This window comes from Mucor velutinosus (assembly GCF_035048745.1).
Source record: "Mucor velutinosus strain NIH1002 chromosome Unknown tig00001540, whole genome shotgun sequence".
Taxonomy (NCBI): Eukaryota; Fungi; Mucoromycota; class Mucoromycetes; order Mucorales; family Mucoraceae; genus Mucor; species Mucor velutinosus.
This window is the reverse complement of record NW_027041893.1, coordinates 1,456,195-1,475,459: the sequence shown is the minus strand read 5'-3', so window position 1 is coordinate 1,475,459 and position 19,265 is coordinate 1,456,195. Positions and strand designations below refer to the sequence as shown.

Below are 19,265 nucleotides of genomic sequence, written 5' to 3'. Positions count from 1 at the left end.
GATACTGATTAAATGGAGACAATGAAGTTGAAAGGACAATTGATTAGCTTGAATACTTTTTCGGGGAGGTTTGCCGCATAAAGATGTCTTCTGCAATGACAATATCTCAAAAAAGTCGCTGTAGATCTTACACAAGTCCTGTACATCAAGCGTAAAGAGATAGATCGACTAGTATAGGAAATACTTGATTCTAAGATTACTGTTTAGCATTAACATCAAGCACACGCCTTCATCTCTGATACAAGAGCCCTCCTCCAAGATGTATAGACTGCCAGATGCTTCTTGGATCGGCATGCCTCTGGCCACCCAGGAACAAATTGTAGCAAGCATTGCTAAGCATTTGTTTGTCACATTAAGCATACAGCAATGATGAATCAAAGCATGACACATCATTTGCTTTGGAGAACCTTAAAAAGTAAATTGCCTTTATTTAGCCATTCAAGTAAGCGGAGCTTTGGGTGTGCCTGTTTGTATCATTCGAAAGGGCCAAGGAAGCCAAGGAATGTGTATATAATCTCTTGTTCTTTCTTGTTCTACTTTTTTTTTTCTTCTTCTCAACATGTCTACTCCACTTCTCTCTAGCAACACTGCACAAACACTCGGTGCTGCTGCATCCAACATGGCCAGCGAAGCGCGTTTCTCTTTTCTTCAAAAGTTTCGCGAGCAACGCTTAGCCAACATTCGACCTCTTGGTGATTTTTTTGATAAAAATAGAATCAGTTTCACTACCAATTTTCATACCATCAGTCAACGTTGGAAGTAAGTGCTCAAGTGAGTAGATACAGCCTACATGTATTCATCGTTTATACACAGCTATAACTTGCAATATTTCTCTGCAAATTACTTGGTGATCATCTTGCTTCTGGGTGTCTATGCTATGTAAGTAGTTGGGATGTTGAGAGAGAGAGAGAGAGAGAGAGATTGGATGAGGGGTGAAACTCTGATGCCGTCTACATACAGCATTACAAGTTGGTGGTTGGTATTCACCATTGCTTTTCTGTTTGGTGGATTCTTTTTGATTTCTCGCTTGGATGGACCTCTCACTATCGGAGGAGCAGCATTATCGCCTTCCACCTTGTATGCTTCGTACGCTGGTATATCGTTGCTCTTACTACTTTTCTCGGGTGCAACGGGCGCCATTTTCTGGATCATTGGTAAGTGGTTTTGTATATTGGATATAAGAACAAGGCACTTATGCTAGAGTGATATTGTCTAGGTGCTGCTGCTATTATCATCCTGGGTCATGCCGCTATCCTGGAACCAGGATTGGAGGGTGATTTCTCTGCAGACGGACAAGTTTAATAAACATCTGTCGCACAAAAAGGAGCTTGTTCTTCTGATAAAATTAATTATATATTAAGCATATCTCTCTTTTTCTCTCTCTCTCTCTTCTTTTTTTCTCTCTTTTTATATATATATAAATACAATCATATCCTAATAATTAAAAAAAAAAAAACTGAAATCCGGGGTTATCAAGCTTGAATTTTGAACATAAAAAAGATGCCATCCAATGTGTTGATTGAACCCAAGCCAACATCCAAACTGTCAAAATCATCGACAACAAGCAGGAAATTCAGACTGTTTAAGAACCATTCCAGAAGAAAACGGCCAAGAAGTGTCGAGACAATCAAGCACCCGTCAAATGAACATGATCAAGACTTGAAGAGGCATTTAAGATTGCGAATAACAATAGCTCAGGCAAGACATATCGCCCCAGTAAGTAAATAGTTGAATAGAGACCTCATCCTGATTGGGATTTAAAATGAGCGATATAAATTGTGATAGGATTTGGATACCTTTGTCATTGTGCGATGTTTGAAGCATAGCCACAGAACACATGTTGTCAGAAACTCAACAGAGCCTACTTGGTCTTGTTCATTCGATGTTCCAATCAACAGCATTACCAAAAGAAAGCAATGGCGTCGAGGTATCACCATTATTTTATGTTCAAAGGATAGATTCAGATCTCAGTTTCTCGGTCAAATTCACTTGCCGTTTCCTGCTACTAAAGAGGAAGCGACGGCGGCTCTTTTCTATGATGATGTTTACAATACTGTAAGTATAAAAGATTCATTGTGAGACATTTTTGCACTTGTTTCTCCTCTTTGCTAACACATTTATACCAACCATGAAGTCCAACTGGCGCCCCGTCCATCCCACCCAAAATCAGCAGAGAAAACTATCACTATCCAGCACACCAAGACGAAGAGCCTTTTCAGAGTCTCTGGGCAGCGAAATCAATGTCAAAACTGGCCTTATCCTGGAAGGCTTTGAAAATGATCATTCGCAGGTGAAAAATCAGAGAATCAAGCAGGTTTGGAGGAAGCTTACCCAACATCATCATAACCAACCATCAAGCAACATGACCAGCTCTGCTCCAACAACACCGGCAGTCAGATCTGCCTCTTCTCTGCCGCCTGAATATGGAGGCTACATATCCAAGAGCAGCAGCAGCGGTACAAACACTCCCTCAGATTACTTTAGCAGACAGCGACACTCACGACAAGCATCCACGGATGCCTTCCTAAGCTCTGCTGTCTCGACTCCACAAACCATGTCGGATTCAAGCTCTCGGAAACGACTGACTGCTCGCAGAAAGAAGAAGCATGGCATTGAGGGCAAATTTCACCAGGATGTAATGGGTGTCACCTTTCTGGAGGTTTGCCATGCAAAAGATTTGCCGCCAGAGAGAAACTGTAAGCTGAATGAACTGTGCGTGTGTCATTTCATGCTAATCTACTTGACTAGTGGCCCGTACTGGCTTTGATATGGATCCGTTTGTTGTGGTTTCGTACGGCACATCCACATTTCGAACAAGTGCTGTACGACACAATTTGAATCCAGTGTGGAACGAGAAATTATTCTTCCACGTTCGACACCACGAAGCCAACTTCCACTTGAAATTTACAGTGTACGATAGAGAAAAGTTCTCGGGAAACGATCTCGTTGCATGGTGTCAGGTGCCGATTCAAAATATCATCAAACAGCACAAAGAGATGCACTTTGCTGATAATCAAGAGGAAGAGGAAGAAGGTATCGACATGATTGAAAAGGAAATGGACCGCCTCACATTTCCACTGCAGATGGTGAACCCAGACAAATGGAAAAACAAGCGGCCTACACTAACCATTCGTGCAAAATTCATGCCGTATGAGGAAATTCGGAAAATGTTCTGGCTCTCTTTGGCGAAGGCTTACGATGCTGAACATACCGGCACCTTGAGTCGATTGCAAGTGCAATCTATGCTGGAGACCATTGGATCAACCATCACTGAGGCCACCATTGATAAGTTTTGGTCAAACAACGGAAAAGACCCCAAGAATGAGGCTCAAGAGATCACACTGGAAGAGCTGGTCAATAGTTTGGAAAACTACATGAAGGCTGAAGCAGAGTACAATGACAACTGGTCCAGTCCCTCTTTGACCCCATCAGCTAGTGGCGATAATATGGAGACGCTTGGCTTGGATATGATGCGAATGACTATGAAGCAGGACGAAGATGAAGAAGATGAAGACGAGGAAGATGATGAAGAAGATGAAGATGAAGAGGATGAAGAAGATTGGAATGGGATTGAAGAAGAAGAAGAAGAAGAAGAAGATGACGACCAGTTGCCTTTTGGCGTATTGAATCCTGAAATATTTGACTACTCATCTATGCCTACAACACCTGCTACGGGGGAACAACAGCAGCAACAATTAACCGACGTTGATCTGGCAGAAGCTTTGATAAAAGAAGAGAATAGCATGATGAAACGACTGCCTACAACATCCAATGGTAGCAGCATGTTAAGGCAACACTTTCCTTCACATCGTCGCACAGCAGTAGAAAAAGTCATCCGCCTCAAGGAATGTCCTATTTGCCACCGTCCTAATCTTGGCAGAAGATCTCAAATGGATATCATCACGCACATAGCCACCTGTGCAGCAAATGACTGGACAACGGTAGACCGATTTTTAATGGGGAACTTTTTGACAGAGGCTTATGCCCAAAGAAGGTAACAGCACAAAGGCAATCTCTCGTGCACAAGAGCTCATTGGTTCTATATAGATGGTTTGTCAAGCTTGTTCGCAAGGTTGGTTATGGAAAGTACTCCCTTGGCAGAGACAATGCCAACATTATCATTCAGGACAGACGAACAGGCCAACTAATTGAGGAGAAGATGAGCGTCTACGTACGACTTGGCATGCGACTCGTGTACAAAGGCATGAAGACCAGCATTCAGTCCAAAGGTGCTCAGCGTATCTTGACCAATTTGACACTCAAGCAAGGTCGCCGCTTTGATTCACCCAATTCGGCAAGAGAAATCCCTGGTTTTATCAAATTTCACAAAATTCAGTTGCATGAAGTGTGGAAACCAGTGTCCAGTTTCAAGACGTTCAACGAGTTCTTTTATCGCAAGCTGAAGCCAGGCGCCAGACCAACTGATTCACCTGAAGATCCAACAGTGGCTGTCAGTCCTGCAGATAGCCGAATGACAGCATTTGATTCAGTATCAGAGGCAACTCGTTTGTGGATCAAGGGCATTGAGTTTAGTCTCAAGAAACTGTTGGGCGATCCATGCGGTGCCAAGGAGTTGCAGGGAGGTCCACTTGCTGTGTTTCGATTGGCACCTCAGGATTATCATCGCTTTCATTCACCTGTGGATGGCGTTGTGACAAAGGTTAAGCATATTTCAGGGCAGTACTATACCGTCAATCCCATGGCCATTAGGACAACGTATGTTTATTCAACAAAAATGTATGTGATTTGCTGCTAATTCATTATTTAGTATCGATGTATTTGGCGAGAATGCTCGCACCATTGTTTGGATGGACTCCAAACAATTTGGCAAAGTCGCCGTTGTTTGTGTGGGTGCCATGTTGGTTGGATCTATTATTATCACTGCAAAAGTGGGTAGTGAGCTGAAGAGGGCTGATGAAATGGGCTACTTTGCGTTTGGTGGATCCACTTTGGTGGTAGTGTTTGAAAAGGGGAAAATGAATTTTGACCGGGATTTGCTGGGGAATTCAGACAGAACAGTAGAAACACTGGTAAGTGGCATGAATGTCTAGTATCCCTGGATCATATATTCAAGGTGTATCTTGCACAGGTTCAAGTCGGCAATCATATTGGCAGATTGCCGCCGCAATAACATCATTTAGGCTCATGATAGCATGAATACCACTTTCCCTCTTTCTTAATATTATTTATTCTTATTTACAATGGTGATGATGATGTACACATTTACATTCATAATTTTACTGTGATTTCTGCCTTGAAGCCTCCTCTGCTTCTTCATCAGCCTAATAAATAAAGCATTTCAGTGAGAAATGATTGTTTTCCTTATCCAGTCCAACTTACTAGCATTTTCTGTTGATCTATGAACCATGCAGGTAAATGGAGAGGCAGCGTCACTAAATCCAAATCAAACAACTCTATAAACTGCTCATTGACATAGCGTGCTTTTGTGCCTGCATAAGATCGATACTATAATCGAGTGTTACCGTGATGCTCTGCGAATGGATGCTATTGACATTACCTCGGTGACAATGGAGCTGAAATTCCAGCCCTCCAGCTTTCGCAAACATCCTACCAGTGTACCCGTCTCATGAATGCCTGATCTATTGATATCGCAAGCGCTTTAATGACTGTCAGTAATCGCACCTTGAGTCGCATACATACGTGCACATGATCAAGATGGGATGTGTTTCGACATCCAAAATCAACTCCAATCCTTCTTTGATGAGCTCCTCAGAAACAGGTCTCCAAGTCGATGGTTGTGTTGGCTTCCATGTTGCCATACCAACATGTACAAGCTTGATATCACCCTCTTCAATGAAATTGGTTGTTACTCTGTTTGGTAGTTCTGGACTGAGCATGACAAGTGTCTTGAAGCCAAACTGCTTTAGATATGAAAAGTGAGGCTGTTGTAGCATGTCTGATCGATAGATTCCTGGCTCTACAATCCCAAATTGCTCGGGAGGGCTTAATAAGTTGATGTTACTACCTCCCATGCTAGAATCAATCGATAGTGAAAAGATAGTGATAGACCAAGAACGAGTGTTTCCTTTGAAAATGTAGCAAATGTGATTAGCACTCCGTAATTCCCGTTACTCTTTTTCCAATGCGTATCCAATATGCCATCCTATGGCCGAAGTTTGTAGTCATTGTGTCTATGAATACATACTGATATTATGGAGATCAATGTTAATTTCTACCTGTAGGTATTTTCTAGGTAAAGCTGTTCAACATGAGGATCAATTGATTGATTTGCCAGTGTATTCAATGCGTACTCTTACTGATACCACTTACCAACGCTTTCCACGTCAGAGCTGCGTTTCAAACACATATCATGTTTTCATTTGTTCAACCATCGACATCTTCTTTATTAGTAACTGTTCTTTCATAGTTAAGAAGTCCTTTTCACTTGTTATACACTGGCAATATGGTAAATACCAATCCACTATTGGAAATCGACTTACAACTTACATCCGACTGTAGGCACAAACAGCTACACAAACTATTGAAACAAATCATGAAGACATGATTGTAAGTGATTAATAACTGCAACGCGTTCCCTCATTCTAACAATCAATGTGAACAGCATGATGCTCAACTCGACTATTATTCTCGTCGTTTAGCAACAGCCTCTTCTGATCACACTATCAAAATCTTCAACGTTGATGGCGATAATCAAACACTGAGTCATACCATTACAGAGTAAGAACTGAGAAGCTCTAGTATGCCAATAGCACAAAAAACTGAATATTGCAACAGTAATACAGCTCCAGTATGGCAAGTAGCATGGGCTCATCCCAAGTTTGGCACCATTTTAGCTTCTTGCGCTTACGATGGTCGTGTGCTTATCTTTAAAGAACAAAACGGTGCTTGGACAAAGATTCATGAAAACAACAAGCATACAGCCTCAGGTAAAAAAAAAAAAAAGAAAAGAAAAAAGAAATGAACAGAGTAGTTGATATGGACTATATTCGTATTCATATGTATGTGTGCTGTAGTTAACTCTGTTGCTTGGGCTCCCCATGAGCTTGGTGCCATCTTGGCCTGTGCTTCTTCTGATGGCAAGATTTCTATTCTCGAATACAAAGGTACATACGGCACAAAGAATATACGACAGAGAATATACGACAGAGAACAGGGGAAATTGATTGTTTATATACTGTAGATGATGGAAGTTGGGAAACACAATTAATCGATGCACATGGTATTGGCTGTAATGCAGTTACCTGGGCACCTGCTGCTATTCCCGGTAGCTTAGTTCAGACAAATGGCGGCAATCCCAATGTGAATGTCGTAAAGAAGATCGTGTCTGCAGGCTGCGATAATTTGATCAAGATTTGGGGATATAAGGATGACAGTAAAAATTGGCAAGAGGAGGAAACATTGGATGGTCACTCTGATTGGGTTCGTGATGTTGCTTGGGCTCCCAATGTTGGACTCGCCAAGAGCTATTTGGCTAGTTGCTCTCAAGATAAGTCTGTCTTGATCTGGACACAAGAAAACCCTAAAGCAGAATGGACTCATAAGACACTAGGCGACAAGTTTCCTGATGTTGTTTGGCGTGTTAGCTGGTCATTATCCGGTAACGTTTTGGCTGTCTCATGTGGTGATAATAAGGTTACTTTATGGAAAGAGTCTTCAAAGGGTGATTGGGAACTTCTCGAAACGCTTGAAGAAAATGCTTAATTAATATCAATTATAATAAAAGAAACTAAAGACTTGTATGCATTAAGCTGTTTAGAGAAAATCAGTATAGATATCAATTTTGTTGTGCAATCAATAATGAGGGATGATGATGGTATTAAAAATTTTCTGAGAAAATGAACGTCGTAGAGTTTTGCAAAATGTCATACTTGGTTGGTTTGAATTATTGTAAAAGGATGTTAAAACACGCATGTACACGATTTTTTACTGCGTTTCGCCTTGTTAAATTCCATTTAAAATCGATTTTGCCTTTCTCGTTACTGCTTTAGCCGAATTAACTCGATGAAGCTTTGAAGGTGACATCCTACCACTCGATAGCGATGTGGACCGAATAGTCTCGCTTGTCAACCGAAATAATGATTGCAACTATTGAGGATATAAACCATCTCTAAGATGCAAATGTATTATACAACGTATAATATACGATGAGAAGATTTGAGAACGAGCAAAGATGAGTAGTAGATTGAGATTTCTTTATTCAAGCAGTACAAAGGGACATGAGTGGTGCTACAAAATGGCTAATCTATATCCTGATTCCTAGAGAGTGGTAGCCTATGGCCTTTCGTCCCTGAGAGTGGGTTTCAATGCCGACAAATGTTCTTCCGTCAAATCAACTAGAAAGAACATTCTATCCTGGATCAACTCTATTATTTGTTTCCGACTGCTGTTCAATGAGCTCTTACGCAGCACATTCTCGTCAGGCTTATACAATTATCCCGCATTCAAGAGGAACGTCCTATTGCTGGGGCATTTCTAATTAACTGTAAATACCTTCGAAATTTACACTAGTTTTAATCCTCATTCAATCTTGGAATAACAATAAATATGTTCATCAGCTCTAATTGTATATCCTCTGTTTATATTTCGTTATTCTAAACAAAGATCTCTGTGTCGAAGTACTGTAATATATATATTGTTGTGCCAGAAGGGCTACAACTGTCTATAAAGATTAAGGTATTCTTGATGGGTAGATATGTCTGTGTTGTGCAACAACATGGACAAGCTATGATAATTGAAGTGCATCTCAGCTATCTAAATACTGAGGTTCACCAGATGTGATAAGCATTGTACAAGATAAATTGCTACTTTGACATTCAGAACTTAGTATAAATAGAATAACTCTTGTCTTCATCAATAAATCTTTAGTTTTTGTGTCTGATCTTATTCAAATAAGTCTTTTCTTGTTTATATAATATCGAACATTTTTTATAAGCTAAAAATAATAATCCTTTTATTCTTTGTGCTTAACATATATAACTTTCCCACCTAACAACTTTACAAGTCATTTCTCACAGTAAACCGCTGTGCAAAAGATTGTATATTACATAAAACCCGCATTTTATCTCACTTTTATATAAGCATGGCTTTAAATTGCATCTATTTAGATACCCCTTTTATTGCAAACACAAAATTATAATAAATGACAGATTAATAGGAAATCAACTAGTTGTAACCCTTTGCTACTTCAACCTCTGAGCCAATCAGATTGCTTGAAAACTCCGCTGACCTAAAAAAAAATTTGCGAGGGTTTCCCTTTGTTTTGATGTGAGGCAAAATTTTAAGCTCCGCTATATAGCAATATAACCGTTACTATCATCAAATTTCCCCCAGGTGCTAGAGCATGCCTTACTTACACCACCTAGCTTTAAATTCAGGCATTGAGACCCTCAATCATCACGAAAGTAAGTAGCGATAACCAAGTGGAGGCGGCCTATCTGCCTCCTAGCCTCAGATAAAGTCTTGTTGAGCTTCAGGGATAGGCACATCCACACAACGTAAAAAAGGTATGCTTCAAAGAAACATAATAATAATATAAAAAAGAAAAGAATATAAAACTATACGAATATAGTAGTATATGTAGACAAAAAAGGAATACTCATACGCAATGAGTCAAAGAAAAGCATAACAAACACAACATCAAAGATGTTCAAAAAAGCTTGTTGCTGTTGCAAGAAAAATGCATACATGAGCAACGCGCATGGTAGTAATAGTCGAATGTAAAGAAACATGACACAAACACGCACAACTGCAAAAGCAACAGTGGTATTATAAGTTTGCAATACAACATAATGACTAATGCTGTTTCATGTACAACTACAGAGGAAACACCACCAACAAAAGAAAAAGAAGTAAGCGCAACAAGGCAAACACGATGAATGCATTATCACGATAAAGGAAGCAATAATATAAACGTTCAAAGAAGTTTTATATCATTGCGACCAGAAGAAAAAAGTTACTTACCACTTACCACAGCCACAGATAGACCAGAGGATACGAAATTACCAGAGACAGACCAGAGAACAAGCATACATCAAAAACAGTAGACCATCAAGGACCAGATTACCAGCAGCAACAGCAGCAACAGCAGCCGCACCAGCACCACTATAATAGAGAAACAAACAAACAACATTAGAGAAGGCTATACACAGAACGTACACAGACCAGGTACAGACCAGGTACAGACCAGATACAGACCAGATACAGACCAGATACAGACCAGACAGAGGCAAGATACAGACCAAATAATAAGCAACTGCAACAGTACTACTGTAATAGAGAGACGAGAGAACAAACAACATTAGAGAAGACCATACATTGACCGTGCAGAGACCAGATACTGACCAGACATATACCAAATAAGCATTCACCAAAAATGGTAGGCTAAAGGAGATTCCAGAGATAACAAAAGTAAAGGCAGCAGGATCCACGTCAAACAGGCAAAAGAATTATCAAATCCTAACAAATAAATACTTTTAGTGTTAATTCCACGGCTTCCTGTGCTTATTATTAAATTATACCTGCTACATTCCACTTGAAAGAAGCAGTATCAAGTCTTTTTAGCAGCGTAAGACAGTGTTATCAGAAGCTAGGATGATATTGTCAATCAAGCGGTTTCCAAAACCGCCATGGTTTGATACTAAACGCGTTTTGCAAAAAGGGAAAAAAAACGGTGGTATGGGAAAATGAGAGGGCGCCCTACACGACGTCACGGCCAGTAGATTTGGTCTCAGTCTTCTGCTGCGGCAGCCGTAACTGCTGCGCTTTAATTTGAAATTGTGCAATGGGTATTTTCGTGTTCAAATTTGACATAATCTCACATCCTTTAAACGTTTCTGCTAAATTTGACTATGAAAATTGTCATTGTCACACCCAACTTTCTAATATATCTTTAGAGGACTAAAAAAGCTGCATCAAATGGTACTAATTACATTCAACTTTCAAACCAAAAATAATGAGGAATTTGCAAAAATATGAAAACAGGTTTTTTGCGAATATGTCATAATCTAGCATATACAAACCTCATAGAAACAGTTTCCAGTGATGCATTGCGTCTTTGCAATCAATTTGATCTGATATGTATCATAGGAAAAGTCTTCATTTTTGAGGTGAAAAGCACGATTGTTTGATTTTTAAGAATTCTCCCTTACTAGTACACATGAAAAAAGGAGAATTTTCATGGATTTGCGATGACCTAAAGAAATTTGAGATAAAGCATCAGTAAGTAAGGCGTATCAAAACAGAGCCGTTTGGCGCTATTCCAAGCGTTCACAACGCTTTGTAGCATGAGTTATTCGTGCTGCTTCAAAATGGCTAAATTTAGACAGAATTTGACCAAAAATAAGATGCAGTAGGTCGTATTGACGAAGAAGTAAATAAAGTAATGCTTTTTCTGGTATTTCTAATGTTTGCATTGTACAGAACTCGACACTTAGGCGATCGACATGTTGTATTCACACATATCTGTTTTTGAATCACAATTGTAATGAAATAGCCACCCAAACGCAACGTGATTGAAAACCAAAATTCACCAAATAGCACTTATTCAAATTCATGCTATTTGGATCTATTAGTAAAAACGCTCAAATGTACATCAACAACCATTTAAACATACTAAAGTAAAGATACACGCTTATATCACACATCGTGTAAATGGATCACTCCTGATCACAGTGTATTCAATCACACCCATAATGGCCGTAATAAGAGATGTTATTATCTTTATCCAAATAAAATCAAATCAATAACAAGCATATTCAAATATGACAACTGTGGAATACATCCACTATGATCTGCATTCCGACAGTTCATCCAGTTACCAGATTTAGATATAAACTGTATGTACACTGGATTAGATGTACGATATCGATTTATATTATGAGAAGATATGGACTTCAGATACGCTAGTACTATAAGATTCGTACTATATAAGATATAGGCTATAGATGGCACCACGGACATGGATGGCACTATAGACTTATACTTGTATTCCGACATTGACTACGGATGTTTGCCATATCTGGATAGGCACCAAGATTAATGCAATATGAGCTTGTTGCTTCAGATGTGCACTTCATGATCCACGCTATAAGACACATGCTTATATCCGTGATACTAGCTACAGATACTTTATGTACTACAGACTTGTACTATATATGAGACATGCTATAGACATGCATACGATATGCTATAGACATGCATACGATATGCTATAGACATGCCATATATCCAGATACATGCTAACGATGTATGCTTAGCGATATACACTCAGATATGTACTATTAATATAGACTAAGGAGACTGTACCTATCGGATACATGCTACTAAATCGATATTAATTATCCTTATAGAAAGGATAGATCAGGGTACTTCGGATGAGAGTCTAATTATTCATCCAGACAGAGCTAAATCATGATTAGCTTGCTGGAGTTGTCTTTTAGCATGATTAGACATTAGTTGATCTGAGTTGACTTATTTGTTAATTTAATTAATAGAACTTTTATCCATTGTTATAGTATATAAGAAGGATCATCTACCTGGCCAGTAGAGAGACTTCAGTTTACTTTACACCTGTCAGTTTGATAATAAAACATACCTTTATCAAGTTGACATTACTGTTTTTTTTTATTCTTTTTTCCGTGAATTTTAGTCTATCAAGCCTCAAATTCCACAAAATCAATGGGAGACTACCTCATACCAGAAAAGTGGCTTGCTACTGCAGCCGATGACAATGTGGTATTCATCTTCAGGCGCCTCCTGGCACACCTTACAAAGAGGGGAAGGATACTTCACAACGTTGATGGAGTGCAGGTGAGCCTGAACCGAGAGATGGCCATGCAGTAGACGCCACCATGGCGTAAAAGCCTTGGCGGGAAGGCAGAGGGACCAAAAATCACGCCAGAGGCGGGGTGGAAGCAAGAGATGTGGTGGGCGATACCGAGGAGGGTGGGCTGGGTCACGAAGCATATTAAATGAGGGGTGCCATGAACGTCGCAGCGCACCGAGCGTGATTTTGTCCACCGTAGCTTTTGAGCGCGGGCCGGTGATGATGTTCTAGTGCGAAAAGCTAGGAGCGGAAGGAGAGGTGCTTGTCGAGCTCTCCAGCATGGCGGTACGCTCTTGGTCGGTGAATGCCATGACCGATCTGAGAGAATCAGGGATGATCCACACAGGAGGACCCTCAAAAGGGCATAGAGCATTGAACAGATGTTGCAAGGTTGCGGTATTGCGAGGGCGTAACCAAGCCAGATGCTCCAGATGGGGGCATTTTCTCAAACGAGGCCAGTAGTTACGAGGATACAGCAGTAACGGAAGAGCATTGGCATGACCTGAGTATACGTGGAAAGTATACAGTAACCAGGGAGAGAGAAAATCGGCCAGGGAGCGAGGTAGAAGCAGCCGTTTGACATAAATGAGATGCAAAGCGAGATGCTGATTCTTAATGTCGACCAGGCCGAGACCACCATGTTTGCGCGGAAGGCAAAGAGAATCCCATGCCACAACCGGCCAAAACGAGACAATATATTGACGCACAATGCGCTGGATCTCCTTCAGCCACTTACTGGGTACCACAACCACACGAAGAATATGCCACAGACGAGACAGAAGAAGGGATTTTGTCACCAAACCCTTGCTACGTATGGAGAGCTGTCGCTTCGTGAGCGAATTGCATTGACGCTGCACCTTCACTGTGATAGTATCCAGGAAATGAGCCAACTGTTCATCGGTATGGTACAAAGGGTAACCGAGATATCTCACAGAGCCAGTTGAAGATTCATCGTGCCATACAACGTTAGACGAGTCTGCCAAGTGTTTCCAGTCGTCATGAGGCTTGCCAGACAGCGACACCAGCACGGTTTTCTCCAAATTGACCTTGGCATTGGACGCTTTGCCATAGAGTGACAAGAGCGACAAAAGCACAGGCCATTCAGCAGGAGACGTCAGAAAGACTTCCAAATCATCAGCATAACTAAGCATTTTGACTCGTGGAGGGCTTGCTGGAGCTCTCAGAAGGACATGATCAGTCTGTGGCTCAATTGGAGCGGAAGCAACCGAAATTCGACGTGCCAAAGTCGAGCGTTTGTCCGTAGACATAGCCACACCACGTAAGTCTGCACAAGCCAAGATGGTTCTGAGGAAAGGCTCAAATGCGAGATTGAACAGTAGGGGCGAGAGCGGATCGCCCTGCCGTAGACCACATCGTTGTTCAATAAGAGCACCCTGCCATCCATTAATGGATAAAGAGATGCGAGTGTCAAAGAACAGACCCGAGGTACTGTCAACCAAGGATGCTGGAAACCAAATTGATGAAGCACCACCGCCAGATACGTAGGGTTTACACGATCATAAGCTTTCTCCTGATCCAAAAGCGCAGCAACATTGGGATCATTGGGAGCAGCGGCACGGAGGTTGTTCATCAACGTCTGGTTGAGCCAGGCGTTCTCCGAGATCAAACGGTGAGGCATAAAGCCAGTTTGATACGGGGTGATCAGCTGAGAGAGAACACGCTTAAATCTGTTGGCGAGCAGTTTGGTGAACAACTTGGCATCGCTATTGATCAATGACAGAGGGCGCCAGTTCTTGAGTAGCTCGGGATCTCCCTTCTTGAAAAGAAGCACCATCCTCGTCTGTTTCCAGGAGTCTGGGAAGATTCCACGCAGTGCGTCAGTCAACACTTGTTGTAGAAGAAGCAGAACAGGAGGGAATTTGTCACACAAATATCGATAGACCTCGAACAGAAGGCCATCTAAACCAGGAGACTTGTTCTTGGGTGTATGGTCAAGCAACCCTAAGACAATGTCTATAGAGGGTAATTCGATGAGCCTATCTGCCTCGGCATCTTGTAGCTTGGCATCCTCAGGGATATTTTCCAAAAGAGAGTTCACTGCCGCCAGATCAATGGCATCAGGGGTGTACAGCACTTGGTAGAATGATCGAGCTTCTTGAAGAATCTCACCCATATCCGTCAATCTTTCACCTGTACTAGCCCTTTTCAAGGATTGAATTGTCTGTTGAGCCTCACAATTCTTGATCACACCATAGAAGTACTTGTTATTTTGTTCACCCATCTCTAGCCAGCGAGTGGCCGAACGCAGCATCGCTTGGCAAGTATCATCAAGAATCTTCTGTTCAATCAGTTGCTCTAGTTTCTTGACCCGAGCCATCTCCGCCTGGTCACCAAGCAGCTGTTCTCGTTCACGCTGAAGACGAGAGACTCTAGCTTTAAAGCGAGCCTTCTGGCCTTTGGTGAACTGTTGGGCACAGTACTTGATGATGGATTTGAGCGACTCCCGCTTCTCCTGGACAGACCGTACACCCAGACCCCGAGACTCAGCACCAGAGACATCAGCACCAGAGACCCCAGCACCAGAGATACTTGGATCGCCCACAACCTCCTCATAGTAATCAGAAGCCAAGAGGAGTTCCACTGTTTTATCCAGAAGAGCTTGGAATTCCCTGTTCTCAAGCAAGTATGGATTAAAACGCCAGCTGCCAGGACCCATCTTCACGCCAGAGGTGACCAGATCAATAGTTAGAAGACTGTGATCTGTCCATGCCGGAGGGATGTGATGAATTTGAGCATTGAGCACACGAGTTGCCATACGAGGAGGCGCAAAAATGTAATCAATGGTGGAACCTGCACAAGGGAGAGTCATAGTACCTCTTGGGAAACAGTTAAGAAAATGTGTATTTAACCATTCGACAAAGGGTTTGATCTTTGGGCCACGAGCTTCACCCGCATCATGCAAATGGATATTGAAATCCCCAAGCAAAATCCACTGGGAGTCGAGCATATCAGACCAAAATGGCATGGACATTAGCTCTGACAGGAAAGCATGGCGACTGGCTGCCTGTGCTGGCATGTACACATTAGCCACTTGGCAGATGACTTGGTGAGCGTCCTTGACAGAGGCAGTGATACAGCGTTCGTCACGAGAGATGACAGTGTTCGTGAGCTCTAGGCCGGGTTTTAGGCAGATGATGGCACAGTATTTGGAGATGACAAAAGCAGACCGAGGAAACATATAGGAAAAAGTGCACACATTGTCATCAGCGAGATGCTCTTGTTGACGATAATGCGAAACCTCCTGCAGACATAGAATATCAAGCTGAAGGTTTTTGGAGCGTAAGAAGGAAGTAAATTCTCTCTGTGTTGACTTAGAGGAACCCTTAAAGATGCTCCGGGCATTAAGGGTACCTATACGCATTGATTTTTGTATCATTAAGCCCTATGGGCGGCATGATACACTGGAGTCTGCGACATAGACGTCGAGCTCACGGAATGACGGCAGAGAGGGAGCACGTCAGACGAAAAATCAGCGTTGGCAGCACTACTACCTTGGGAATCCACATGCATGTGGAGAGACACATCGAGAGGCGCATGCTTGGAAGCATAGCTACTCTGGGGAGTACGCTGGAGAGCCTTGGGATCGACATCCATCGCTTCAGTCGTTGAACTGCGTCTCGGGCGGCCAGTGGACCCCTTTTGCTTGTTGGCAGGCTGAGCGGCGGCGGCGGCGGCTTGATGCTGCAGTTGCTGCTCGACGACATCATGGATGGTGGGAGTGGATCTATGGCGCTTCTCTTGGTTATTCTCGCGGGTACGGCGTTGAGCGTTGGCAGTATTGGGCTCCTCAATAGCCTTCTTGCTCGATTCGTACTCATCCAGTGCCTCCTCAAAAGTGGTCTCCTCTTCGTTGCAAAACCTAGCAGTGTGACCAAGCTTGCGACACTTGAAGCATTGGCGCTTCAATAGTACAGGGCAGGCAGCGCGGATGTGGCCACTCTGGCGACAGAAGTGGCAGACGGACTCATTAGAAAGAATGAAAAAAAAAAGAAGGCATTGGTTAATTCTTCATTGATAAAAGAGAGGTTAGCAAATCAAATTAAATGCATATAGCGGTTGCATCAAGATATCTTTCTAAACATTAGTTATCTATATTGCGGAATTAATATCTATTAAACAATGGTATTCCAAGCTATCATGAGCTGACGATGATAGAAACTAGCAAGTAAACTGCAGTAATTAAGAGACTATCAAATTTAGTCAACTGCAACAAATTTATTGCAAAACAAAGACATCAAAGTTTACTATCTTTTGTCAACTCGACTACCATATCGCCACCATCGATCAAATCATTTGGAGCTGCATAAATGGTCTTTACGGTACCTGCAGCAGGAGCCTGAATTACAGTTTCCATCTTCATGGCGCTCATCACAAACAACTGCTGACCTGGAGCAACAACATCTCCCTCCTTGACATTGATCTCAACCACCATGCCAGTAACTGGAGACCCTATATCAGTAGATGCACGAGGATTTGCTTTACGACGTAGTGTAGACGATGTGCTAATAGCAGATTTACGGGTCAATGCAATCGATACAGGATTTCGCGCAGAGGGAAAGGATGTCTGGACTTGAGCAACAAACTCGTCAGGGAAATTGTTGGTCGAAATAGTGTCGATTTGTAGTGAATGTACTGATTCCACAATCTTGGTTTTCGAGTTGCTGATTTCAATGTTGAACGCATCTCCAGGCTTGAATTGTAGTGACGAAACGGCATTAGTAACAGTAGAAGCAATAGCATTTGGTGTAGGGTATGCAGTGCCAGATTCAAGTGTCTTGCGTGGTGGGCTACCTAATTGTTTGGTTGCAGCAACCAAATCATCTATTTTGTCCTCTAGTGATTTGATGTGTATGTGTGATAATTGATCTCCTATGAATGAACGGTCTGAAATGATAGCAATCAGGAACTGAATATTCGTCTCTACACCCTCAATTACTGTGTTTTGCAGAGCACGCTTCAACTTGTGCAGCGCATCATCATAAGATTGACCGGTAACGATGACTTTGGCCAGCAGTGAGTCAAATGTCTACTCAATGCGCTGGTTAGTAATAGGTACGAACTGGAAATGATGGCACTGCTTACCGGGAGAACAACACAGCCAGGCTGAACCCAAGTATCCACACGAATGCCATGGCCATGAGGAAATTGAACAGCATTGATTTTGCCCACCGAAAGCATGTTATTGTTGAGAGGGTTTTCAGCAACCACTCGAGCTTGAATAGACACCAAGCGATTGGGTCGAATTGCATCTTGCAAAAGTCCTAGTACCTGCAGATTTTCACCCAAAGCAATTCTAATTTGTGTTTGCACAATGTCGACATGTGTGATTTGCTCCGAGATGGTGTGCTCTACTTGAACACGGGGGTTCACTTCTAAAAAGTAGAATTCATTAACATCGGGACGAACAAGGAACTCGACGGTGCCTGCAGAGTTGTATTGAATGAGCTTGGCTAATTGAGTCGCTGCTTGATGGATATTGTCTCGCAATTGGGGTGATAAACAAGGGCAAGGTGCAACCTAATGCGCAGAAGCACATGAGTATCGCAGACTCACATCTTTCAATTCATGCAAAATGCTTACCTCCAATATCTTTTGGAAGCGTCTCTGAATAGAGCAATCTCGTTCAAAGAGATGTATGACGTTTCCATGATTGTCGCCCAGGATTTGAACCTCGATGTGTTTGGCGCCAAGGATAGCCTTCTCGATAAACACTTGCTTTGATGGCGACTCATTGATACAGCGCTTGAGCGAATCAGGTACTTCCTCAGCATAGTGTACCATTCTAATACCTCTACCACCGCCACCATCACGGGCTTTGAGCATGACAGGATAACCAAATCGATCTGCAAAAGCAAAGACCTGCTCAGGGGTAGAAATAGATTCTTCGGTGCCTGGAATCACAGGCACACCTGCTGCTTTAGCCACTTGACGGGCAGACACCTTGTCCCCAACAGCAGAAATGCATGAAGCAGAGGGGCCAATGAAAAGGATGCCCGACTGCTTGCATTTATCTGCCAAATCTGTGGATTCAGACAAAAATCCATAGCCTGGATGAATTGCAGTGGCATGAACACTGTGTGCAATGGTTTCTTAGCAATGTATGCAATGGCTGTGGTGGCTGAAATTACCTATTTGCTGCGTCAATGATCTGTTGAGAATCCAAAAAGGAGAGCGCACTCTTCAATTTGATCGACTCATGTGCACCTATACAATGCGATCTATCTTGGTTGTCAGAGTAAACAGCGACTGTCTCGAGTCCAAGTTCGGTTGCTGCTGTAATGATGCGAATAGCAATCTCCCCGCGATTGGCTACTAGTATTTTTGTCATTGGTAGGTATTGAAGAAGAAAGGTGAATTATGAGTTTTTTTTTATTCCATCTATTAAATAGGTTTGTATAATTTGGTGTGTGTAATTGACTTGACTCAGCACTCAAGGTGA

The 19,265-nt window shown here is 42.2% G+C and overlaps 7 protein-coding genes across 7 annotated transcripts; 3 read left to right on the top strand and 4 right to left on the bottom strand.

Annotated features, from left to right (window-relative positions):
- Positions 1-559: 559 nt before the first annotated feature.
- On the top strand, positions 560-1,302 carry ATC70_004581 (uncharacterized protein; the record flags this gene model as incomplete). The annotated part of the gene is made up of 4 exons (XM_064823883.1): positions 560-759; positions 814-879; positions 961-1,154; positions 1,217-1,302. The coding sequence occupies 4 exons, from the start codon at positions 560-562 to the stop codon at positions 1,300-1,302; spliced, it is 546 nt and encodes a 181-aa protein (XP_064688708.1).
- Positions 1,303-1,500: 198 nt separating this feature from the next.
- On the top strand, positions 1,501-5,131 carry RRP8 (25S rRNA (adenine645-N1)-methyltransferase; the record flags this gene model as incomplete). Its single annotated transcript, XM_064823882.1, has 7 exons — positions 1,501-1,716; positions 1,786-2,055; positions 2,135-2,696; positions 2,749-3,994; positions 4,048-4,716; positions 4,769-5,030; positions 5,090-5,131. 7 exons carry the CDS (start codon positions 1,501-1,503, stop codon positions 5,129-5,131), a joined length of 3,267 nt encoding a protein of 1,088 aa, XP_064688707.1.
- Positions 5,132-5,237: 106 nt separating this feature from the next.
- On the bottom strand, positions 5,238-5,993 carry ATC70_004579 (uncharacterized protein; the record flags this gene model as incomplete). Its single annotated transcript, XM_064823881.1, has 4 exons — positions 5,238-5,282; positions 5,341-5,466; positions 5,519-5,600; positions 5,662-5,993. 4 exons carry the CDS (start codon positions 5,991-5,993, stop codon positions 5,238-5,240), a joined length of 585 nt encoding a protein of 194 aa, XP_064688706.1.
- A 431-nt stretch (positions 5,994-6,424) lies between these two features.
- ATC70_004578 (uncharacterized protein) lies at positions 6,425-7,683 on the top strand (the record flags this gene model as incomplete). Its single annotated transcript, XM_064823880.1, has 6 exons — positions 6,425-6,427; positions 6,481-6,528; positions 6,584-6,699; positions 6,757-6,908; positions 6,996-7,085; positions 7,163-7,683. The coding sequence occupies 6 exons, from the start codon at positions 6,425-6,427 to the stop codon at positions 7,681-7,683; spliced, it is 930 nt and encodes a 309-aa protein (XP_064688705.1).
- Positions 7,684-13,032: 5,349 nt separating this feature from the next.
- Positions 13,033-16,004, bottom strand: ATC70_004577 (uncharacterized protein; the record flags this gene model as incomplete). Its single annotated transcript, XM_064823879.1, has 2 exons — positions 13,033-14,199; positions 14,247-16,004. The coding sequence occupies 2 exons, from the start codon at positions 16,002-16,004 to the stop codon at positions 13,033-13,035; spliced, it is 2,925 nt and encodes a 974-aa protein (XP_064688704.1).
- A 197-nt stretch (positions 16,005-16,201) lies between these two features.
- On the bottom strand, positions 16,202-16,794 carry ATC70_004576 (uncharacterized protein; the record flags this gene model as incomplete). The annotated part of the gene is made up of 2 exons (XM_064823878.1): positions 16,202-16,685; positions 16,739-16,794. 2 exons carry the CDS (start codon positions 16,792-16,794, stop codon positions 16,202-16,204), a joined length of 540 nt encoding a protein of 179 aa, XP_064688703.1.
- A 266-nt stretch (positions 16,795-17,060) lies between these two features.
- On the bottom strand, positions 17,061-19,154 carry CHK1_1 (Chk1 protein kinase; the record flags this gene model as incomplete). The annotated part of the gene is made up of 4 exons (XM_064823877.1): positions 17,061-17,852; positions 17,909-18,343; positions 18,407-18,899; positions 18,955-19,154. 4 exons carry the CDS (start codon positions 19,152-19,154, stop codon positions 17,061-17,063), a joined length of 1,920 nt encoding a protein of 639 aa, XP_064688702.1.
- Between the last annotated feature and the right edge of the window lie 111 nt (positions 19,155-19,265).